We start from the raw sequence: 24569 nt of genomic DNA, 5'->3' as shown, positions 1-24569 counted from the left end.
TCAACCATAGAGATAGGCATCATGTCTTTTTCTATAACCCCACAGATCGACTGGGTTATTTTCTCTGCTCGCCGTGAGTCACAACTTTTCCTCTTAAATGCTGAGCTGATGGTGGGTTGCTCTAGCGGAGATGAAGAGGAGCCAGCCAATTTATCTGAATGAACACCGTTCAAGTGATAGAGCAGTGCTGTCGTTGTGTTGGTGTAGCTGTACACCGATTCACAGTGTTTGCATACGGCAGTATCTTCTCCTTTCTTATCAAAATGTTCCCACACAACGCTTCTCTTCGCCCTCTTCATGGTCGTTGCAACTGTGTGGGTTTTCCTATTCTATTTCAGACCAATCTTAAAATGGCTGCCTGCCACCAGGTGTTCAGAGTTTACTGCGCCTGCGTGATGTGTCTGAAAAGGGCTATAGTAATACCATTGCGCCCTCTGGTGGATCATTAAGAAATTATTTGAAAACACCATTCTACTGTCAGAAATCAGAACGCAAGTTGCTTTTTGTTTTTGTTTTGATCGAGTAATTTTTCTTTGCTCGAGTAAATCCTTAACAAGCAATTAATTGAGTTTCGATTAATTGTGTGCATCCCTAAGCCCAACCAAACGCTGCTGTATACACTGGCTTTGTTTTGTTTGTTTCTGACATTGTCTGACATAAATAGATAAAAAAAAAAAATTGAATTGTCCCTGGGCTGCAAACTCATTTAAACTGTGGAGATCAAAGTGATTTCTGTGGAGAGTAATGTTAGCGTTACTGGCAGGCTCTGTTCCCCCGAGACGCTGTTTCTAACTCGGCATGAGAGCGCGCTCGAGGTCGCTGCTGGAGGAGCCGGCTGGAGGTATGTGCGCATGGCCGTGTGCTCCAGACGGTGGGAGGCTTTGCGGAGCTGCACACCGTGGAAAAAGTGCATCAAACTCAGATTGATAATCCTCTAACTTCATTTGAGCTTATTGAGGTAATATATTAATATTGTAACAACAGATATTACAGATATAACGTCTATAATGAAGACGTGCCAACTTTGATGACGTGGTGTCCAGTATTTTAAGAGCAGAGGGTTTTTTCATTTCCTGGAAAGTTGCTGTTTTGGAGATGCGTGGTTTACATCGGACAGCGACGATATGTAATGTTACACAAACACGCAAAGTTCAAATTAAGCAAATATTGAATTAGTAGATGGGGTTCCTCCATATTTTGTGTAAAGCCAGAGAGTATGGAATACACAGGGAGAAGAGACCCACATGTATGATAATAACATTTCAGCAAGTATGAAGTTGATTTAAAAAATCCTGCTTTAATTTGTGCTGTCCAGCCCTCCCACAGCTCATCAAATATGGCATTCACATAAAAATATTTGCAAGACATTGTTGAGTGACACTCTCTCCCTCTTTCCCTCTCTCTCTCCCACACACACACACACTAGGGATGTCACGATACCAAAATTATGAGTTCGGTACCGATACCTGCCTAAGTATCTCGATACCGATACTCAAACGATACCACGGCAAAAACCTAAAACATCAGGAAACATGTGCCCAGTACTCTACTGAGCACATTTTCTCCCTTTCTATTTGTTTAGCAGAACTCTGCCAAGGTGTATTGAGTCATTTCATTTTGTGTTCAGTCTACTTTAGTAGGCTATGTGGGCTAATAATCCTGGGCTTCTAAATGTGTTTTATTTTGGCACAAGGAAGGGATATTAACATGTTGTCCTGTGTATTAATGAATGTCATTATGTTTCTTATTTGCATGCACAATAAATAGGCTATTGAAATATATGCTATGGTGGTGGTTTATTATATGGTGTAATTTTTCATGTCAGGTGTGTTTTTGACAATTAATCACTATATCATTAATAATTGGATTATTGTAAATATTAGTATGGGGGACATGGGATTGCTGCATGCCATGTAAGGGTTTAATGACACTCTATGGCCTTGATTTAATTATTTAGTACATATTTGAGTCAGGGCCATGGTGTTATTGGGGCTTTTGCATTATGCAGTGGTCTGATGTCCCCTAGGTAGGCCAATTTTCAGAAAGTTGGCAAAAGAAAATGCGGTAGCCTATTATCCACGTAATGTTCCACTCACTACCATTATGCCTAATATCAGGAATGTTGAAGAGGAGGGGCAATTAATTGACGTGATTAAAAGATCTCCAGACGCCGCCAGGCAAACCCTCAAACGAGGGAAATGAACCCCGTTCTCTGATGTGAAAACATCCTAGCCTGATATTCAGACTGAAGTGGAGGGAATCATGATGGCTTGGTGACAGAGAGCACACTGCTGTCTGCCTCTGCGGAGCAGCTGCTAACATTACACGTGTGTGCATTTGTCTCTCTATGAAAAACATCACATAGCCGTTCATGATTATACAGAGGTACGTAAAATGTATTACCAGACGGCACTCTTCAATTCAGCATATATATAATCCACGGAGAGGTTACAGTAAGTGAATAAAATGTCAATTCTGGATGTGAGTCATCTATTATCCCGCTCTCTTGCTCGTTAAAAGTGCATGTTTTTGAATGCAGTTTGGTTACATCATCCGCTCGTTGCGGCTCCCAGAGGTTTGGTGAGCGGCGCCAACAGCGCCGGTCGCACACTGACGCAACTCATGACATTTTAAAAAGTATCGGTACTAAATTAACGTGGTATAGTACCGTTTTTAACGACAGGGTAGCGCGGTACCATTGTGGTACCGGTATATCGTGCATCCCTAGACGGCGGGAGGCTTTGCGAACTCAGATTGATAATCCTCTAACATCATTTGAGCTTATTCAGGTAATATATTAATATTGTAACGACAGATATTACAAATGTAACGTCTATAATGAAGACGTGCCAACTTTGATGACATGGTGTGCAGTATTTTAAGAGCAGAGGGTTTTTTCATTTCCTGAAAAGTTGCTGTTTTGGAGATGAGTGGTTTTCATCGGACAGCGACGATATGTAATGTTACACAAACACGCAAAGTTCAAATGAAGCAAATATTGAATTAGTAGATGGTAGTGATGCGCGGGTCAGGGTTTTTTAACTCATTGAGTGCCAGCCACTTTTGGAGAACGGACGCTCCCAGTGCCAGAGTTTCAGAGCGTTTTCAGTGATTTCTCGAGGCCCACAGAATATTGTGTGATATTACTATGTAAACACTGAACATGCACAAAGAACGATGAGACTCTCTTCTATCATCTGCAAAAAAAGTTTATTGATCCCATTTTCCGTTCTTTAGTTATGAGCCGGAGAAGATAGCTTGATTTAACCAAAAACAGCAATTTTTTTCTAGAAGCTGAGATAATGAGCCTTTTGTGAAATTAAACATTTCAAGCACATCACTGACTCTGAAGCTAATATTTTCTAATGTAGTCACACCTCAAAAATAATTTCCTTCAATAAAACAGTGAAGGCCAGGGAATTTTGTTTGGCAGAATAATATTTTTTAGCTGCAACCAGCAGCGCTGGCCCCTGCGTGCGCTGCTGGTTGCAGCTTCTTGCTGGTCTTGATTTGCTGCTGGTGGGCATCGGATATTCTGGCTTGCGTTTGCCAATCCTGTCCTGCTGTCTGGGTCTGTCTGGGTCAGTGTTGTGTGCTGCTCTGCGTGCACCCCCCCCCCCCCCCCCCCACTGCACACTCCTCCTCCGTATGGGAGTGTCTCTGGTGGCTTTCTGCTGCGTTTGCTGTGCACAGTGAAGGGTGCGCGACATCCAGCTTTTTTACAGCGTTCCGCGTGTGTTTGTCACCGGCTCCCATGCTTCCAGTTGAGAATAATAACAACTCCACGGCTGATCATGCGGATGTGCTGTCGCAACGGACACGGAGGGGCTCAATTGTGGCAGCAGATTGGCTGCTGCAGGCACAGCTACAGTAATGTTATGCTTCATGCATATCGATGCATACGGATGCGATGCGATTTCCGTTTCCCCAACGACTTCTTCTTTGTTTTTTCCTCGCCTTTCTGTACTCTGGAGAGCACTGTCGCCACCTAAGGGTTCTGTAAAATAGGTTACACGCCTTCATAGCTCCCATATTTGTACAGGAGATGCCTGATGCTTTGATCCACGTCCCACCGTCAAAAAACGCAATTGACGAACATACTCGTCCTTGGCACTCTACGTTACTAAACGAAATGACGAACATGCTCGTCCATGGCACTCAATGAGTTAAGGCCCGCCCCAACCCAACCCGTCATTGGAGCCAGCCCGCCCCGCCCAGCCCGTTAAAATATCTGAAAATTCCTAACCCAGCCCAACCCAGCAGCCCGCAACGGCCAATTTAATGTACCGTAAATTCCGGACTATAAGCCGCGGCTTTTTTCCCGTTTTTTGGCCCCTGCGGCTTATATAACGGTGCGGCTTATCTATGGATTTTTTCAGAAAAAAAAAAAAAATACAAATAAAATCTCTCTTTTTTAGCACTCTTTCTAACTATAAATCCACTTCTGTTTTAATTTCCTCTCTTGCCCTCTTTTCACCACACCGCGGACACTGTGTGCACTGTAAAAATAAACAACGGTGGTGTTGTGTTATGTTGTTTTGTTGAAATGTTACGGTAATACGGTAAATGGGAGCTTCCTCAAACAGCCATCTCTTTCCCGACAATCCCCTCTGTGCGTGACCACTTACATATGGTAATTACGGTAAGCAAACGGCCACTCGGCCATCAACTCCCTCCCCCGACTACCAGGAGAAAATCACAAACTTCGGCGAATTCACACAAAGGAAGATCAAGGAATATTCACAACAAGACGAGCAGTAGAAGCAACACTCTCACTTACCATGGGGAAGGTATGCAGAAATTCACACGACGCAGCTTTCAAGTTGAAAGCAGTCAATCTCGCATTAAAAGAGGGAAACAGAGCAGCCGCGCGTAACCTGGGCATCGATGAGTCAATGGTGAGGCGTTGGACGGTGCAGCAGGAGGAACTGTCTCAGTGCAAGAAGACCAAAAAGTCCTTCAGAGGTCATAAAAGCAGATGGCCCGAACTTGAAGATTCCCTTGAAGATTGGGTGTTGACCCAGAGAGCAGACGGCCGAGGCGTTTCCACGGTGCAGATCCGACTGAAGGCCAAAACAGTCGCCACCGAAATGAAAATTGAACATTTCATAGGTGGCCCATCTTGGTGCTTCCGATTCATGAGACGAAAGGGACTGTCCGTCCGGGCGATAACTACTGAACAACTCCCTCCCGACTACCAGGAGAAAATCACAAACTTCGGCGAATTCACACAAAGGAAGATCACGGAATATTATAGGAGTGTGAAAACATCCACAATCACCAACGGGTTCCAAAACGCTGGACTGCTGCGGGATGAAGAGGATGACGCCGCCACAGCTGACGCTGAGGGCCGTCAGAGGCTTCAGAGGCTGTTCGATGCCGACAGTGACGAAGAGGAGTTCGTTGGTTTTGAGTGACAATGAAGGAGAGAGGAGAGTGGTTGACGAAGCCACCCTGAACCTGTTCGTTTCCGACACTGAAGATGAGGACTTTGGTGGTTTCAGTACGCAGGAAGAAGAGGAAGACGAGGATTAGTGACTTGACTTCTCTGGTTACAGGTTTGCTGCACATATAGCCTATTGTTGTGTGATTTTGTCTGGGGATTAGTGACCTGACTTTTGTTTTGTTTTGTTGAAATGTTAATAAATGGGAGCTTCCCCAAACAGCCATCTCTTTCCCGACATTCCTCTCTGTGCACGAACCCTTTCATATGGTAATTAAACATCAAAACACCCGCGGCTTATAGACCGGTGCGGCTTATATAAGAAAAAAATAGTCAATTTTGGTCCCGCGGCTTATATACCGGTGCGCCTTATAGTCCGGAATTTACGGTAATATGTCTCCGGACTCAGGAGGAGCACAGCAGAGCTTCCAAGGTGTGCAAAGTAGCTAATAACTCTGTCTCTCTCCCCCCTCTCTCACACACACACACACACACACACACACACACACACAGACACTTACATGCTGCCGTGCGCGACAACAGTTGTAGCCTAGGTCTGCTCTGGATGAGTTGCGCTGCTGCTTTTGCAACGCCCTGTAAAAGGGCGATATGTGTGGAAAGAATTCAATGACGATGCTTTCCTCAGATCAAAGTGTATTTTGTCTTTAAGTCACAAAACCATACATGTACAAATGTCACAGTGGCTATTATTACTAAGTTCCTGGCAACAATATAACATATCAAAAATACTGTAGCTACATCAATAGACCATAATACAATATTAGCCTACTATTGGAATGTATACAGGTAAACCAGTAACTTAACATAAATTCACTCATACAATACAACACCAGTAACTTAATATTCATATAAACTCACTCAATCAACACAAGACTAGTAACTAACGTGTACATGGCCACAAAGAACTACTGTTGAAAGACCACATGAGATGCTAGTTAGCTTTGCACTGTTCTAAACATGAACCAGACGCTGCCCGTGGCTAACGTTAGCTTAGCCACATTAGCTTCGCTCGTCGTCAGGTAATTAACTGCATTCCAACACAAAGCACGGACGTGTCACACTACAAACAGTTTCCCGAGGGCATACATACATTTACAAAACATACCATACAATATCAAACGTTACCATGAGGGATAAATACCTGTAAAAGGGCGATATGTGTGGAAAGAATTCAATGACGATGCTTTCCTCAGATCAAAGTGTATTTTGTCTAAAGAGGGGAAGCAGTGCATCCCAAAATATCGCTCCAAGCGCCTAGGCGCCGCCTGCTGGTACCCTCCAGTAATTACTACTGTTGTGAAACTTACGAATCCTGAGCATAGTAAAACAGAAAATGTATGCGGTTCTCAAATGGTTAAACATAACTACAAAGACAACGGTGAAACATGAAACACACATGAAAATGCCCACAAGATAACTGAAATCAATATAAAACAAATGCTTTGTTTTATTCTGCTATATCCAAATAATATGAGTTTTTACTGCTTTTAATTATTCTCAATATAGGCTACTTTATCGATTGTTCCCAAGCATTTTAACTCTTTTAGTGCCTTTTAACAAAATATGAGTTTTTACTGCTTTTAACTATTTTAAACATATTTTGTATCAATTGTTCCCATGACTGTATGATCTTTTTAATCTTAGCACAGACCATGAATTTATTATGCTATACCCGAATTGCATCTATCACACTTTCATGTCAGTCTTTCTTCAATTAATCCATGGTCTTCAGATAGCGATTCCCCAAAGTGCGGATGGCGTGACCGCAGTGTTTCAAATGGAGGTAGCAGGTAGAGGTAGGCACTAGGCAGGCTACAGAAACAGTTCTTATTCTTCCCCATTTATTTGAATTACCTCATGCGCTCTCAATTGGCCATGTTGCAGTAGTAGGCTACTAAACGTAGTAGTGCAGCAGGTGCGCACACGGCTTGCAGATACGGCTAGACTCGCTGTCTGATTTCTTTTAATTACCTCGCTCTCAATTGTTCACAGCCTACTCACGTTGCAGTAAAGTTGACAAATAGATCACAGTCGAGTCCACAACAGAAAATCTGCGGTGGCATTATATGGACACTTCAAATAATAATTACAGCGAATAATCCTTCCAAAATGTTTGTTTTGAGAGCACATAGGCTACCTCATTGAAGCATTTCTTTACTCCATGTAGGCTATAGAGAGTGCAGCAGGAGTCTGTCTGATTGTGTGTGAGAGAGAGTTCACGTCTTTAAGGTTAATTACTCTGCGTGTTTCACTGCTCTAAATTATTTAATAATGTTGCTTTGTCACGTTCTGAGCCTGCCCCGCCCGCACCCAAGATATTTTCATAATTTGCCAACCCAGCCCACCTGCGGGGCGGCCCAGCCCGCGGGACCCGGCGGGTTCTGGGTGACCCGCGCATCACTAGTAGATGGGGTTCCTCCATATTTTGTGTAAAGCCAGAAAGTATGGAATACACAAGGAGAAGAGACCCACATGTATGATAATAACATTTCAGCAAGTATGAAGTTGATTTAAAAAAATCCTGCTTTAATTTGTGCTGTCCAGCCCTCCCACAGCTCATCAAATATGGCATTCACAAAAAAACGTATTTGCAAGACATTGTTGAGTGACACTCTCTCCCTCTTTCCCTCTCTCTCTCCCACACGCACACGCACACGCGCACACGCACACGCACACGCACACACACGCACACACACACACACAGACACACACACACACACAGTACTCTCTCTCTCTCTCTCTCTCTGACACACACACACACACACATACACACACATGAGATAACACTGCCAGTCATGTTTCGGGTCTAAACACTAATGTATGAGAGTAGTTCTGAACGTAAACTTACTTTGATGTCACATCAGTGATATATATTGAATATATTGAGATCCTGCGTCCACTCCGATCTTGTGAGCATGACTGCTCACTACAGTGTGGCAGACTGTAGTAAAAAGCTTCTCCATCCGCTAAGTGGTTTCTACCTTAGCCGTGCGTGACGACCGCATGTTTTTGATCATTGTCAGTTCCTCCAAAACATACAACTGTCGCTGTTTTCCACCTATGAGTCTTGTTGCTTCCACACATGTATCTCAGTCAAAATAAAAGCTCTCTGCAGAGCCATGTCATTGTGACCTCATGACATTTTTAAGGACATTTCATATTATTTTGAAGGCCAAGATTTATCATCAGTGGACCGTCGCTACTAAATGTATTTTATTAAACTGGACGGACAAACCCTGTCTCACACACACACACACACACACACACACACACGCACGCACGCACGCACGCACGCACACACACACACACACACACACACACACACACACACACACACACACACACACACACACACACACACACACACACACACACACACACATCTCGCTGTCACTCACCACGATCGCAGATTTAACTCCAAAACAGTAGCATTGTGGATGTGAGTGGATCTACATTTACTAGTTTAATATTATCAATTGCCTGGCCTCCCAGGATACCTCGTAATGTTGCATTTACCCCCATGCATATCGTTTTGACCATTTTTTCAACTTATAAATGTATAAAACCAGAGGAAACTCGCGTTTTCTAGTGCTTCTCTATGGAGCTCTAAGCTGAGAATGTCCGAGTGTATTGTAGAGCTGCACGCGCTGTGATTGGCTCGTCTGCGTTCGGGGCGTGGCTTAGCGATAGGTCAATTGATCCCAAGTGAACCGCCCCATCTGCAAAGCCTTAGGGGAGTAACCTGTGGAGGAAAAATCCACCTGCAATGTCCTGCCGATTGATCAATAATGAAATATCCGTTTCAAGTGTTCTAGGAGGTTTTTATTCCACAATAACATCTCTTCAGAGAGGTCTCTTCCTGACCACGTTGTCAATGCAAGAGCCCCGCATTATTGTTTACTTCACATCATATACTGAAACTATCGATGCCCGCCCCCCAGCGTGGAGGGCAGTGATTTTCCACTACTGTCTAACAGTTCCATTCAGCCTAGTAAGTTTCCATTCAGCCATGTAGCTAATCTGATGTTCACTAGAATACATAACAAATCCAGTCTAGTCACAACAGGACACAGGTTCTCACAGGAAAACTCTGTACAGCAATCTTCTACAATGTGGTGAAAAACAGTTCACAAAATACATCATAGAATTGCCATAGCTAATAATTAATCAATCAATACACACTTGATCAATAATTTACCATTACAATTCCACACTTTTGATAAGAATAAATCATTATTATCAATATTAAAAATAAATTATTGATAATAAACTATAAGTTCAAACACAGTCAAAGAAAACTAACATAACTATTATCCTTAACTTGTTAGAAAAAAATGTATCATCTCACACATCTATATAGATTAAAATTTCCCTATGTGTTCACAATCACAATTAATAAGTCCTTCATTTCGGTTACTTACTTAATACTTAATACATACTTATGTTACAATGTATCATTTGCTCAAATCAAACTCTTAGTTATGCTAATATCAAATCAAGCATGATTATTTACCCAAGATTTCATAGCATAAACGAAGTGTGTCAGAGGTCAATGGCCTTTTTTATTGTTCCACACTTTTTGGCATATTTTTTTCTTCTTAAAAACACAGTTTACACATTTCTGGTAATTGGCTCCTGTTCACTGGTGTTGGATCCTGGTAGTCGAAGTCACTAAATCGTTTTGGCCCGCCTCCCACTTCGTCCTCCACTATCCACTCATATCAGCAAGCCGCTATTCACATTTCATACAAAAACATTCTCACAGGCTACAAATGTTTTTTTTTTCTTCTTTTTTCGGGTTTCTTACTACAATTGTTGACGATTTCCAAACCTCTGGCAGACATAGGCTACACACCAAGTGCACTTTGGCATGCAGCCCACTCAGAGGCTGGGAAATTGAACCCACGACCCAATTTTGATGCAAATGGTCAATCTAGTCTATTTTACAAGTCCAAGTCATGTCTCAAGTCTTTGTCCTCCTCTCCGCTCTCCAGTCACACTGGAGTCCCCTTTCTCCTGTCTAACTGGTGTACAATAACATTGCCTTCAACGATCACACACCTTTCACCGTCAAACATCACTCATTCACACTGTGTTCACACTCCCCTGTCTCCCATGACTCCAAAACGCTTTTTTAATACACATGATCACAGTTTTTTACACAAACCACGCAAAGTACGACTCTCTGCATCCGATTCGTCATGGGGAAACCGTCTGTGGTCCAGCTCACGCATGTGTGTGTGTGTGTGGAAAGCCTAAGCTAATTGCACTGGTGAAGGATATGGGGGGGGCTGGATCTCAGCATCTGGCATTGGAGATCGTCCCATGGTGATTGTCCAATCTGCTTATCTCAGTCTGCTTGTCCATCTGATTGTCTCAGTCACACAGGCACACAAAACACATACACCACAACAACAAAAACTTAAAAACAAAACAAAAAACAGACACAAAAACAAAAGCTGCTTACCCCCTTTGACAGATGCGTTATATAACGCATGTGTCAATTAATTTAGCAGTTTTTCTATATACTTATTTTTAGAGAGAGACACCCTTTAACTTGTCTCTGCCTCTCTCTCAGTCCTCTTGGGAAAATGTGTGTGCGCTATGCACTGTGGTTATCTGGAGGGTGCTGCAGGTTTCAAGGCTTCAGGCTGAGAAGCGGGGGGGGAAGAGAAATCTCAGTGTGTTCACAAACATTTACCTTTTCGCTTGGCAATAAGGGTTTTTCCAGGCTAAACACTCACTTTTCCTAAAAAAAAACATAACTTCTATTAAACAATACTGTACTAATGCATAAAAGTACTTTTGCTCTGTGTGCATTGCATGTACATAATGTCACTTGAGTGTGTGATTCTCTTACTAAAACAATGGTTTGTCAAACAGCTGTAACATGCAAATGTTCATGTGTGTCATTACTTATCTGCTCATAATTGGTGTCTTTGGAGAAAATTCTGCTGTGAACTCCTCCACCCTCAACTGGCTTGCGTCTCCGGCCGTGTCAGTCTCTCGCCTGTGATTGACCAGCGCCTCACACCCTCTCCGCTCCGTCTTGATTCGCTTCGTTGAGTCCTCTCCGCTGTTACTGTCCAGGTGGCGTCAACCTCCGGGCCAAGCCTATGAATCGAAAACTCCACGGCAGTCATATATTCTTTTACAGCAAGCAAACCACTCATATTGCATTTCTGTAGCCCGTTTACACCGGTGTGGTGAAACACTTACACGGGAGGGAGAGATTTTACTCTCTCCCATTGCTGGCCGCTAGCTGCGGTGTTCAGGGCTGTAGTGGCTGCTGGTACGGATGCTGCTGCCGGTTCCCTGGCTGAAGCCTGCCCGGAGTGTTGATCGTCTCCCCTGGAGCCTGGACTGCTGGTGGTCTTCAGTGTAGTTGAGCCTGGCGCTGACTCTCAGTCTGCTACATGGTGGTGGTGAGGCACGGGTCAATTTCCAGGTTGAGACCTTTTAAGACACATTAAGAGACACTAGCGAAAGATTAAACTCCTCACATAATAAATGATATGTATGGCCGTATGTATTGCTTCTGGCAGACATACTTTCTTTTCCCCTTCATAAATGTGTTGCTGTTGTTTTTCTGTGGTTCTTCAAAACCACCTAGACCATAACTTTTATACAGTCTATATTTCCCTCTAAATGTGGCGTGTAGGTCTGCTTGAGACAAATGTGCTTTCCCTGGTGTGTATTTACACAAACCCATATTTATACAAACCCATAGCTCCTCGTGAGCTTTCTCTAAACAGCTGTGGTTTTGTTTGTGTGTGCGAAATCAAAACCAATACCTTATGATATTACCAATAAAAACAAAATAACAACCACACTTGAGTCCTTCTTTTGTAGGCAGGTATGGGTTAAAATAAAACATAACTGTGGATCCACATAACAAAATAAACAACCCTGTTTGTCCCCTGCCGGCCGGCTTATCTACACACATATGAACGTTTAAGCCCCAAAATAAAAAGTTGAATTTGAATGTTTAGCCCCTGTTTAACGCTTGTATCCCAAAACAAAAAGTTCAATTTGAACGTTTAGCCCCACAACAAAAAGTTTAGTTTGTGAACTTTGTGATTTTTCTTCCTCTCATTTTTCTCATTCAGAAATTTCTCATTCATATCTCAGTCATTTCCCATTCATTTCCCATTCATTTTTCTAATTTTTTTTCTTCCTCAATGAGCCTCACTGCTCAGTTTCACCCACACTCTCCCCTTTTTTTTTTTTTTTCTTTTTTTTTTGTTCAAAGGAAAAAGACCTTTTGAAAACAACTTTTCTTTTTTCTTTTTTTACATATAATTTATACCTCCTTTCGCAACGCTCAGGTCTGGGTATGTGCTGCTTTACCCCTTTATACTGCAGTTTTAGACGCTAAGTATACCTTTCAACTTACGTCGACGCCAAGTGTACCTTTCAACCTGCGTCTGCGTCTTTACTGTTTGCCCGTCGACAAACAGGCCGATTTATTCTTCTCTAAATCTTGCCCAAATATGAGTCGGCTCTAGTAAGTTACCTTACGCGTGCGCCTCCTGCTAACGCACGCCTCACCCTCTTCTGGATCCGTTATCCAAGGCGATGAGTATATCCGATAACGGCAATAGTGAGTTTTATCTAATATTATCTCACGCGAGCATCCCCTTTGACCCCGCACCACTCTCTTCTAGACAAATCCTATTTTGACTAAGGCAGTGGTTACATCCGTTTTACACGCACACACATCCCCCAGACCTGTAGCTTTTAGCAGCAGTTACAATTGTCTATTTTTAGAACCAACTGTATAACATTATTCTAAATTTCACAGCTACTCAATTTGACATAAAACCGATCAATCAACATTGCATTCAGTGTGTATTTGCCTCACCAGGTTCCGCAGATCACAGCGCTGGGCTACATTCCTCCGCATGTCGACTCCTGCTCTCTTAGCATTAATCGAGCTTTCAGGTCCAACTTTGACAGGAGGTTATCACCAGTCGACATGCCAGAGGTCCGCATCCCAGTCGTGAGATCCCGGACGAGCCCCCAAGTTGTGGAGGAAAAATCCACCTGCAATGTCCTGCCGATTGATCAATAATGAAATATCCGTTTCAAGTGTTCTAGGAGGTTTTTATTCCACAATAACATCTCTTCAGAGAGGTCTCTTCCTGACCACGTTGTCAATGCAAGAGCCCCGCATTATTGTTTACTTCACATCATATACTGAAACTATCGACGCCCGCCCCCCAGCGTGGAGGGCAGTGATTTTCCACTACTGTCTAACAGTTCCATTCAGCCTAGTAAGTTTCCATTCAGCCATGTAGCTAATCTGATGTTCACTAGAATACATAACAAATCCAGTCTAGTCACAACAGGACACAGGTTCTCACAGGAAAACTCTGTACAGCAATCTTCTACAATGTGGTGAAAAACAGTTCACAAAATACATCATAGAATTGCCATAGCTAATAATTAATCAATCAATACACACTTGATCAATAATTTACCATTACAAACCCCACCTATCTACTGTTTAGGGATAAATAATTATTACACCTTTGACACTTAAAAACCTATAAAAATACACAAAAATGTCAATTTCACCCACTTCCCGAGGTCGTAGAGACTCATGGATGGGTTCGTTGTAAAGCCCATGCTCACTTCCTGGATAAGCGATGACAATTTCAGAAAGATCAGAGCGTCGGTTCCAAAGTTATTCAAGAAAATCCTCCTATTGGCTGTTTAAAAGGCTCTGGGAGGCTTAATTTGCATTTTTCCCCATCATGCAATTCTGACCCTCTTAGAGACACAAAACCCTGAGTGAAACACATCTCTCAGAATCACCCCCCTGGCCGTTTGGGCATTCAGACATCTGCCTCCATTGGTCAAGGCCAGCCCAGACCTCCTATCTCATTTATTACATGCTTTATAAGGCATAGATAGTCCTCACTTTAGATGAGCTCACATGAAATACTTAACTAATGACTAGTAACTACCTTAATTAATCATGAGTTTGAGTATCAATAAGTGTTGATAAACCATCTATTAACACTCACTAACCATGTCCAAATCATATGCACAAATGTACACATGAATGTACATACGTTGTTTAATCATTTACTTACACGTTCTAAATGATCTTATGAACCATTAACAACTCCTAAGTAAATGGTTTGTAATTGATATAATACGTATTTATAAATGGTGCATCTATCATTTACAAAGTATGAGAATACAATCATTAAACACATTAGAGATTAGGTTATTAATCAGGAATAAAATGTTTACAACTGTGTTACTAATGCTTAGTGATGTATGAATAATGCTTTATAAATGATGAATTCATGATGAATTATGTATTTAATAATGGTTTATTAATACTTTATAGTGTATAGTTATTATAAAGTGTTACCACGTTGGGTGCTGCTCAGTGATTTTCACTGCACAGTGAGGTTACCGTTTCACAGCACACTGTGGGATATGTCACTAATCACAGTAACATGAACGTTCACAATCATGACCACTAATCATTACATAATGTTAGGCAAACAACAGATGACTAAATAAATGGTTAATGATAATTGAATGACAGCAATAGCCAATGAGCTGCATTGAGTCATTTGGTTAGAAATCCATGGTGCATCATGAGAATACGGCACTTTAATTGAATTAAACTTAATTGTAAATTGTATTACTAATGTATCAAACTTGGGGAGTGCACTTAGGGGGGCCTGATGGAGTGCAGTGCTGAAATCTTTTGCAATTTGGCATAGCGCCACCTACTGGCAACACAGAAAGTAGTTTATCTCAAGAACCGTTCTTCCAATTGACTTCAAACTTGGGGATTGCACTGCTGGGAACCTGACAGAGTGCAGTGCCTAATTTAATGCTATTTGGCATAGCACCACCTATACTTGAAAACACAAAAAGTGGTTTATCATTTATGAGTGCTAAATGGAAAACATTTTAAAGTTGTTTGTCTCCATCACTAATTCTCATGCAGACTGAGTGGCTGTCAGCTGTCAGAGAGAAGCTGTGAAGCTCTGGCCTCAGTTCTCAGCTCCCAGTCTTGCAATCTGAAAGAGCTGGACCTAAGTAACAACGAGCTTCACGATTCCGGGGTGAGGCTGGTCTCTGCTGGACTGCAGAGTCCACACTGCAGACTGGAGACTCTCAGGTAAGATCCATTCACAGCTTTCCTCATGTGTTTTGACACGGCTCCCACAGCTCATCAAATATGGCATTCACAAAAAAAATGTATTTGCAAGACATTGTTGAGTGACACTCCCTCTTTCCCTCTCTCTCTCTCCCACACACACACACACACACACACACACACACACACACACACACACACACACACACACACACACACACACACACACACACAAATGAGATAACACTGTCAGTCATGTTTTGGGTCTAAACACTAATGTATGAGAGTAGTTCTGAACGTAAACTTACTTTGATGTCACATCAGTGATATATATTGAATATATTGAGATCCTGCGTCCACTCCGTTCTTGTGAGCATGACTGCTCACTACAGTGTGGCAGACTGTAGTGAAAAGCTTCTCCATCCGCTAAGTGGTTTCTACTTTAGCCGTGCGTGACGACCGCATGTTTTTGATCATTGTCAGTTCCTCCAAAACATACAACTGTTGCTGTTTTCCACCTATGAGTTTTGTTGCTTCCACACATGTATCTGAGTCAAAACTAGAACGACCGCAACGCGGACTTATGCCTCCGCCATTAGTTCATTTTGGAGTCCAAATCGCCATTTGAGGCAAATTGGAAGAGATTCCGTCAAGGCGCTCCTGTGATGTTGCGTTACAGAGCTTGGAAATTGGGTGTGTGAGAGGTCACAGTGACCTTGAACTTTGACCACCAAAATGTAATCAGTTCATCCTTGAGTCAAAGTCGATGTTTGAGACAAGTTTGATTAAATTCCGTCAAGGCATTCCTGAGATATCATGTTAACAAGCTTGAAAATGGCGTTTGAGAGGTCACATTGACCTTGACCTTTGACTTTTGACCACCAAAATCTAATCAGTTGATCCTTGAGTCTAAGTAGATGTTTGAGGCAAATTTGATGAAATTCCGTCAAGGTATTCATGAGATATGGCGTTAACAAGCTGGAAAATGGCGTTTGAGAGGTCACAGTGACCTTGACCTTTGACCTTTGACCACCAAAATGTAATCAGTTCATCCTTGAGTACAAGTCGATGTTTGAGACAAGTTTGATCAAATTCCGTCAAGGCATTCCTGAGATATCGCGTTAACAAGCTTGAAAATGGCGTTCGAGAGGTCACAGTGACCTTGACCTTTGACCTTTGACCACCAAAATCTAATCAGATCATCCTTGAGTCTAAGTCGATGTTTGAGGCAAATTTGATGAAATTCCGTCCAGGCGTTCCTCAGATATCGCGTTAACAAACATCGTACGGACGTACGGCCGGACAACCCGGATCCATAATGCCTCCGGCCTGGCTATCGCCGGCGGAGGCATAATAAAAGCTCTCTGCAGAGCCATGTCATTGTGACTTCATGACATTTTTAAGGATATTTCATATTATTTTGAAGGATCCTGGCTCGTCCCTCATTCCTTCATGGTCTGGCCAGGAACGGTGAGCAGCACCCGGGGACCAACTTCTTCCAACTGCTGCCAGTCAGACGACGATCTTGTGCATCTTTTTAGTGAGGCTTATATATGGAAGAACCCCAGTGGAGCACGGCGAGAACATGCAAACTCCACACAGAAAGGCCCTTTGGCGAGGTAGCCCACGTGGGGAGTAGGACTGAAGACATGTAGGAACACCAGGGGCGATTTTAGGATCAGGGCCCAGTTTCACAAAGCTCCTTATGTTAAAGGATGGGTTTTCCGTGGGGAATATGAATATATATTAAATCTCACGCCCCTAAGGTTTTCGAATCCGTTGAAATTTTTGAAATTGGATATTCACTGCCATGCCTATCAAGCATCTATCACATTATTTCCATGTCGCTCTGACGCGAAACGCGTCAGAGCGACAATCCCCGCCTTGCGGAAGTCGTGCACCTATGAACTACAACTGTTGTTGGCCATGGTCCCGCCTCTAGAGGTCCTCCACGCCCCTTCAGAGGCCTTGACAAAAACAAAAAGGCAGCCATCTTTTTCCACCACTAGCCTACTGTAGCTAGGTTAGCTTCCCATAGTTCCTTGCAAAGAGACCATATCTCGGGAACGGAAGCACTAATAGACACGGGACTGGCGGCATTGGAAAGATCGTCAAATTTTACATCTAGTAGTAGGTGGGTTGAAGTAACGAAATCAACGCTGAGCAATGTACCCGTTTTTACACATTTTTACAGAAAATAGTTACAACATCAGATGCGCGTAACTCCTACGAAAATGCCTTAAAATGCATGAATTTTTTTTTATGAAGACATCTCCCGACATATATACTACCCTTTACATTTGGTGCAATTTGGAGGCAATTTTATTTTCGATTTATTTCTTCTTCTTTGTATCTTTTATTGTCGAAGCCTTCTTCTTCTTCTTCTATGAGTTTTATGGCGGCAAACATATATGTGCATTACCGCCACCTACTGGAGTTTGATATCAGCCAAATGCCTGAGGGGTGGGCATGAAAACGAAGGCCACGCGAGCCCAGTGCATTGTGGGAAATGTAGTATTTCGAGTCCCCGCACCCGCACCTCCCCCCCACCACCCCCCCCCCCCCCCCCCCACACACACACAGAGTGGATTTCGGTTGATATCTCTGTGAGTAAACCACCAATTTCAAAAATTTCAACGGATTCGAAAACCTTAGGGGCGTGAGATTTAATATATATTCATATTCCCCACGGAAAACCAATCCTTTAAGGTTTCCATTAGGGTCCGAGTTAAGGTGTCCATAAAATAGAATGGACTGCACAAAACACCCTTACATCTTCTCCATAAGGTTAAACATTTTAGGTTAAACATAAGCACACAATTTAAGGGTGTTTTGTACTATTCTATTTTATGGACACCTTAACTTGGACACAAGTACAAAGTAACATTTGCTTTGTAGGCATAAACACAAGTAAAACAAAAGTAGAAAAGTGCACTCAGTAGAGTGCAGATCTCCACCAGGTGCTGCTACACGTCACCATGGCCAAACCCAAACCCAACTGCTAAGAAAACCACTTGCAGATTACAAGGCAACATTAACATTGTTTAAAGGTCCATTCAGCGATGTTTTTGTGTTAAAATAGCCTAAATGTTAAATGGCTCTATATTCTGACAGCAATCACTGAAATAGAGTGTTTGGTCAGTAACTCCAAACCCCCCACTCTACTCTGTCTCTCTCCTGTAGCCCTGCATGCAGGGCGGACATATAGTCCACCTCCCACTATCCAATCAGAGAAATGTTGACATTTTCTGGGAAACAGAAGGTCAGATCGCGATGGCTCTAAAGGACAATAATATTTTTTTTTCACAATTGTGAATTGAGACTGGCTGCCACAGCTGTCAATCATCCCTTTGTATATCGTCAAATAACTACTTAAAAACAAACTGATCAGAAACATGACCACTTGAACATGATTAGCATGATAAGAATGATCTAAAATGATAGAAACCACCTTTGGGAAATAATATCTGATGTGTACGTTGATTGTTTAGTTTGGCTCATTTCCCACCCACTAACATGGCGGAGGCGGGACTTGTGACCTATACTGGGACTGACCGCCAGGGCGGCGATCTAAGATGATTTGGCCTCACTGAAAAGAGCTGATATCCTGTCCATTCTTTTTACAGTCAATGATCTATACCTCCATATAATGAAACTGTGTGTGTGTGTGTGTGTGTGTGTGTGTGTGTGTGTGTGTGTGTGTGTGTGTGTGTGTGTGTGTGTGTGTGTGTGTGTGTGTGTGTGTGTGTGTGTGTGTGTGCAGGCTGTCACGCTGTCTGCTCTCAGAGGAAGGCTGTGATTCTCTGGTCTCAGCTCTGAACTCCAACTCCTCCCATCTGAGGGAGCTGGACCTGCACTACAATTATCCAGGAGCCTTTGTTTATTCCTCCAGTGTGGACCATGGTGGAGTGCAGAGGCTGAAACCAGGTGTGAGGAAATGTAAGTGTGTATTTAGTTTGATTCATTAACAAACTAGCTTCAATGTCAGGTCTTTAATCAGAATCAGAGTTATTTTATTCACCCAGGTATGTTTTCACTTACAAGGAAACTGACTTGGTGTGACCGCCTAATTTTAGTTGTATGAACGACCGTGGACAATAGCTCCCTCTTGAGGGACTTTCTAAGAGACTTAATGTGAAAGCAGCTGTGAGCCTATAACCATTATGACTTATAAGCGTATATAACCCTAACCCTCCTGAGGGACTTTCTAAGAGACTTAATGTGAAAGCAGCTGTGAGCCTATAGCCATTATGACTTATAAGCGTATATAACCCTAACCCTCCTGAGGGACTTTCTAAGAGAGAACAGTTCAAGTTAAAAAATATAGCTGCACGCGGCAATTGAGGCGTCCAGGCACAATTTGAAAAGACAGAGAGACAAAACATTACTACTGTAGGTATATAGACACATATAGAGATAGAGAAATACAGATAAGATATGAACTTTTTGCATTTTTAGCACCCACTAGTGGTAGTTTGGGTGTGTTCCAGCAACATGCTCAACATGTCTTACTTTTGGTGGGATTTGATGAATGGATTATGAGAGTTAGGAGGACATGTTTCGTTAAAGCGTTGGGGCCCTATAGCGTACACCGGTGCAGAAGGCATCTGCGGTAGCGTTTGCGTCTGTGCTGGCTCTCTTTCCTATCGTCCACCTGCACACCTGCAGGCCGTGCGCCCGGTGCCGGGAAGATAGCAAGCAGCTTTGTGCTCCCAAACGCACCCGTGGGCGTGCTGCTCTGAAAAGTAGGTGTGTCCATGGAAAATCCTGACACACTGCCATCGTACAGATGAGCACAAACAACTGTGTTTAGACGAGCTGAGACCACTTCTTACCACAATCTACATCTCTCTCTCTCTCTCTCTCTCTCTCTCTCTCTCTCTCTCTCTCTCTCTCTCTCTCTCTCTCTCTCTCTCTCTCTCTCTCTCTCTCTCTCTCTGTTTTGTCTATGTCTCTCTCTCAGGTTTATAACTTCATAAAGAAATTAAAGACCCACTTATTTAAAAAAAAAACTCAAATAGTAATATAATATTACAACTACTACTAATAATAATAAATAAATAACTTTATTTATATAGGACGAATCAGCATGACATCACAACAACAAAAACAGCACTTAGTGAACTCAGTTAACTAGTATGAGTTGTGCCAAACAAACCTTAATATCTCAAAAACTATCCATCACATCACTTATATTTAGACTCTGTGAGTGAGAGCAGAAGTAGCTCAAGAGTTTGATGTATAATATATGTATGTTGTGTTAAAGTTGTGTGAACTGTCACAGTCTTGTGTAGATTTATTACTAAAGTCCAGCCTGTGTGATTTCTCAAAGAGTACAAACGATAATTTAAAGCTGAGTTAAGATAAAGTCCTAAAAGTGCTGACTCGTTGAAAGTTTAAGTGGAGTGTTAAAGTATGAAGGAGCAGTTAGAGGTCAAAGAGGGCGTGGTTTCACATTGAACTCTGTTTAAAACCAACAGCAGTTTCCTCCAGAAGCTGTGAAGCGGTTTGTTCCAAACAGCCTGATCCCCCATCCAGCAGCTTTCATCAGATCAAATACAGCTCAAAGTGCTTCACACACACACACACACACACACACACACACACACACACACACACACACACACACACACACACACACACACACACACACACTAGGGTTTAATCCCGGGAAACGGGATTCCCGGGAAATGGCATCCAACCCATTTCCTGTTTTCTGGAAAATCAATGACGGGAAACCGGGAAAAAATGTTGTTGTATTTTTACATGCAGAACATATTGGAATAGGCCTATATTTAGAAATATGCAGACAGTTTACTTTCTTAAATGATGTAGCCTATGTTTTAAAATAACATGTAATATATTAGGCTACTGTAAGCATTGTAAAGTCATTAAATGATCACGATGTACATGTATAGACCTTATTCTCTAACCCTGGACAGCACCATATTGTTGACATACCGTCCTGCGCGCACACAGCGCTGCAGCTGACAACTAGTAACAGCCTTATTGTTGTTTCTGTTCCATTACAAAATAGTGATGCTAATGACACCAATAAAAACCCCACAGTTGTTATTTGTATGCTGCCGACGGCAGCCGTTAATGCCTGTAATAAATAAACAAAAGAACGAGGTGAACAGACTTTGCTGTGAGGAGCTGTTAGAAAGTTTCACCTGTCTCAACTAACTATCCACACCTCTCCTGTGCTGCTAACGTATCCTCAGTGTCGCTCCCTTCACGTCTGTGGACGGTAGAGATAGAAACAAACCACGGGGACTTTATTGCTGTCATTACTACAGCCATGCTTAACGCAGGTCACCATCCGAACACAATTGGAACGATACAGGTAACGCTAACAGCGGCTAACTTCCTATAAACGCTGCTCTTACATAGGCTGTCACTTTGAGAGCTGCTGCGTTATGTCAACAATATGGCGGCGGTGGGCGTGCCAGTACGTGAGTGACGTCAATCGAATAAGATCTATAGGCATTTCGGAGACATCAAAGTGAATCAATCAACCAACAATCAATCAATTTTCTATTTATATAGCGCCAAATAACGAGGTATTGCAGGCAGATTTTAATACTATCTTCTCTGACAACAATGCTATAGCCAGTCATTTGAAATTTGATATCCTTTGCAGAGTGGAATTAATTTCTGATTTTATTTCGGCGTGTTTTGGCCATGCGCCTTTGTGCGCTGTGCGCCGGTGGAACACAGACTCAAAGCTTATTGCACAACATAGCCTAATAAACACAAAGCCCACGATGTTTCTTTTCTTTTCTACACTTCTGACTTGCTTGAGGGGATTGTGTCATGACCGTTAATGCAGTAGCCTACGAGACGGCGATTGAGCACCGTGCAAACTTCACCAGCGGTGAAAACGACAATCAGCCCAGCCGTGCGTCCTCGGTTCGTGTGCCCCAGGTTGGGCAATGGGCATGATGGTCTGGTTGTAGGCGATGTCCGTGCACAGAGGGGTGGAGATAGTCTGATACAGCCGGGCTCCGGTATGCGGTATGGAGATGTCTGGGCACGGCTGGAAGACGAGCAGTGCAGCCGCCAGAGCGCAGCGCAGCAGCCCATATAAAAGCACACGTTGACAGGTATCAGACAGCATTGATGTTGTGCGTAAAAGAGCGTGAAAACAGGCTGATCGACGCGTTTACGGCTCCATTCCTTCCACGGCAGTTTCCACAACTCTCTAAGAAAATATTTAGCCTAGGCTACTACAGGATTTATTCATACGTCAATCCAGGCGATTGGTGAATTATATAAACCCTAACGGCACTATATAGCCTAATACCTATATAGGTGCAGCCTACTAAAAACAGCCTAAAAAGTTAGTTAAATTGTGATGTTTTGCCTTAGTTAATTAATATGAATGGCACCAAATAATACATTCGTCAGGTTGGGAACTAATAGGTATATTTCTCCTTGATGTATAAAAAAAAAGAAAAATGAATTCGGATTCCCGGGAAAGAGGTCTTAATTTCCCGTTTCCCGGTATGGCTCATTTTCGGGAAAAATATTAAACCCTAACACACACACACACACATAGACACACACACACACACACATAGACACACACACACACACATAGACACACACACACACATAGACACACACACACACATAGACACACACACACACACACATAGACACACACACACACATAGACACACACACACACACACACACACACACACACACACATAGACACACACACACACACACATAGACACACACACACACACACACACACACACACACACATAGACACACACACACACATAGACACACACACACACACATAGACACACACAGGGCCCAAAATTAGAGCCCGCCACCCGCCAGGCGGGCATATTTTAGCTTTGGCGAGTGACGATCAGGGGTCTGTCCGCCACGTGGCGAGTAATGTTTTCACCGTCGCACTTTGGTGTTGTGGCTTCTCCTCTCCTCTTATCTGCCTGCTGCTGTCTGAATTTCACAGAGGTGGGGGCTGAGCGCTCCTCTCTCTCTAACACTCTGACACACACACACACACACACACACACACACACACACACAGCAAAGTGTGCTGTGTGTGTGTGTGTGTGTGTGTGTGTGTGTGTGTGTGTGTGTGTCTGTGTGCTGAGCAAACACCGCTACACACGAATCAGCCACACTGCGTGTCTCTCAAACTCTCCTCCGCTCTCCTACATTCGTTGCAGTTGCGCCCTCACGAGTGGTCAAGCAGTTAACTAGTACTAGTGTACATGTATCCGTTGTGGTGTTTTGTCCCGTGTACTTCACCTACGGAGTCTTTCTCCTTCTGGTAACTTTACGTAGTTTTCAGCTGTATTGACTCTGCTTCACTTTCATGCACGCTGTCGCTCGACGGTCCTCTCTCCCCCCCTTCTCTCTCTCTCTCTCTCTCTCTCTCTCTCTCTCTCTCTCTCTCTCTCTCTCTCTCTCTCTCTCTCTCAACTGAAAACAATTAACCCCTTTGCTGCCTCCCAGGTGCAACAGTACCCTCACTCTCTCTCTCTCTCTCTCTCTGTTAGTATTGTATAGCTGTAGTTTTGTAGTTTAATGTTAGTATTAGCCTATTACTGTAAATGTACTACAATTTTGGTTGTCTTATAGTGTTGTGCTGTTGGTGTTATTAGCATTAGTGTTTGTCTTCAGATGAATTATTAGTATTAATGTTACTGTTAGTGATAGTAGATGTACGTATACGTGACACAAAAATGTGTTGTTTTTTTTGGCCGTTAAGAAATATGCTTGGCGTAGGGCTGGGCGATATGGCCTCTAAAGAATATTGCAATGTTTTTCGGCTATATCGCGATACACGATATATATCTCGATATTTTTGAAATCTCTCATAAATGCTCACTTTAACCCTTCAGGGTTATTTTCGGGAAAAATATTAAACCCTAACACACACACACACATAGACACACACACACACACACACACACACACACACAC

General features: G+C 42.8%; 1 protein-coding gene across 1 annotated transcript in view; it reads left to right on the top strand.

Annotated features, from left to right (window-relative positions):
* Positions 1–24569, top strand: part of LOC310789176 (NLR family CARD domain-containing protein 3-like) — a gene marked incomplete at its 3' end in the record, with an annotated part of 64215 nt that overhangs the window by 8657 nt on the left and 30989 nt on the right. Inside the window, 2 exon segments of the mRNA XM_083650764.1 lie at positions 15444–15617; positions 19360–19535. Of these exon segments, the coding sequence (XP_083506890.1) occupies positions 15444–15617; positions 19360–19535 (350 nt within the window).

The sequence above is a fragment of the Poromitra crassiceps genome (assembly GCF_964638095.1).
Source record: "Poromitra crassiceps genome assembly, chromosome: 14".
In the NCBI taxonomy this organism is placed as follows: domain Eukaryota; kingdom Metazoa; phylum Chordata; class Actinopteri; order Beryciformes; family Melamphaidae; genus Poromitra; species Poromitra crassiceps.
This window is presented reverse-complemented; position numbering and strand designations above follow the sequence as displayed.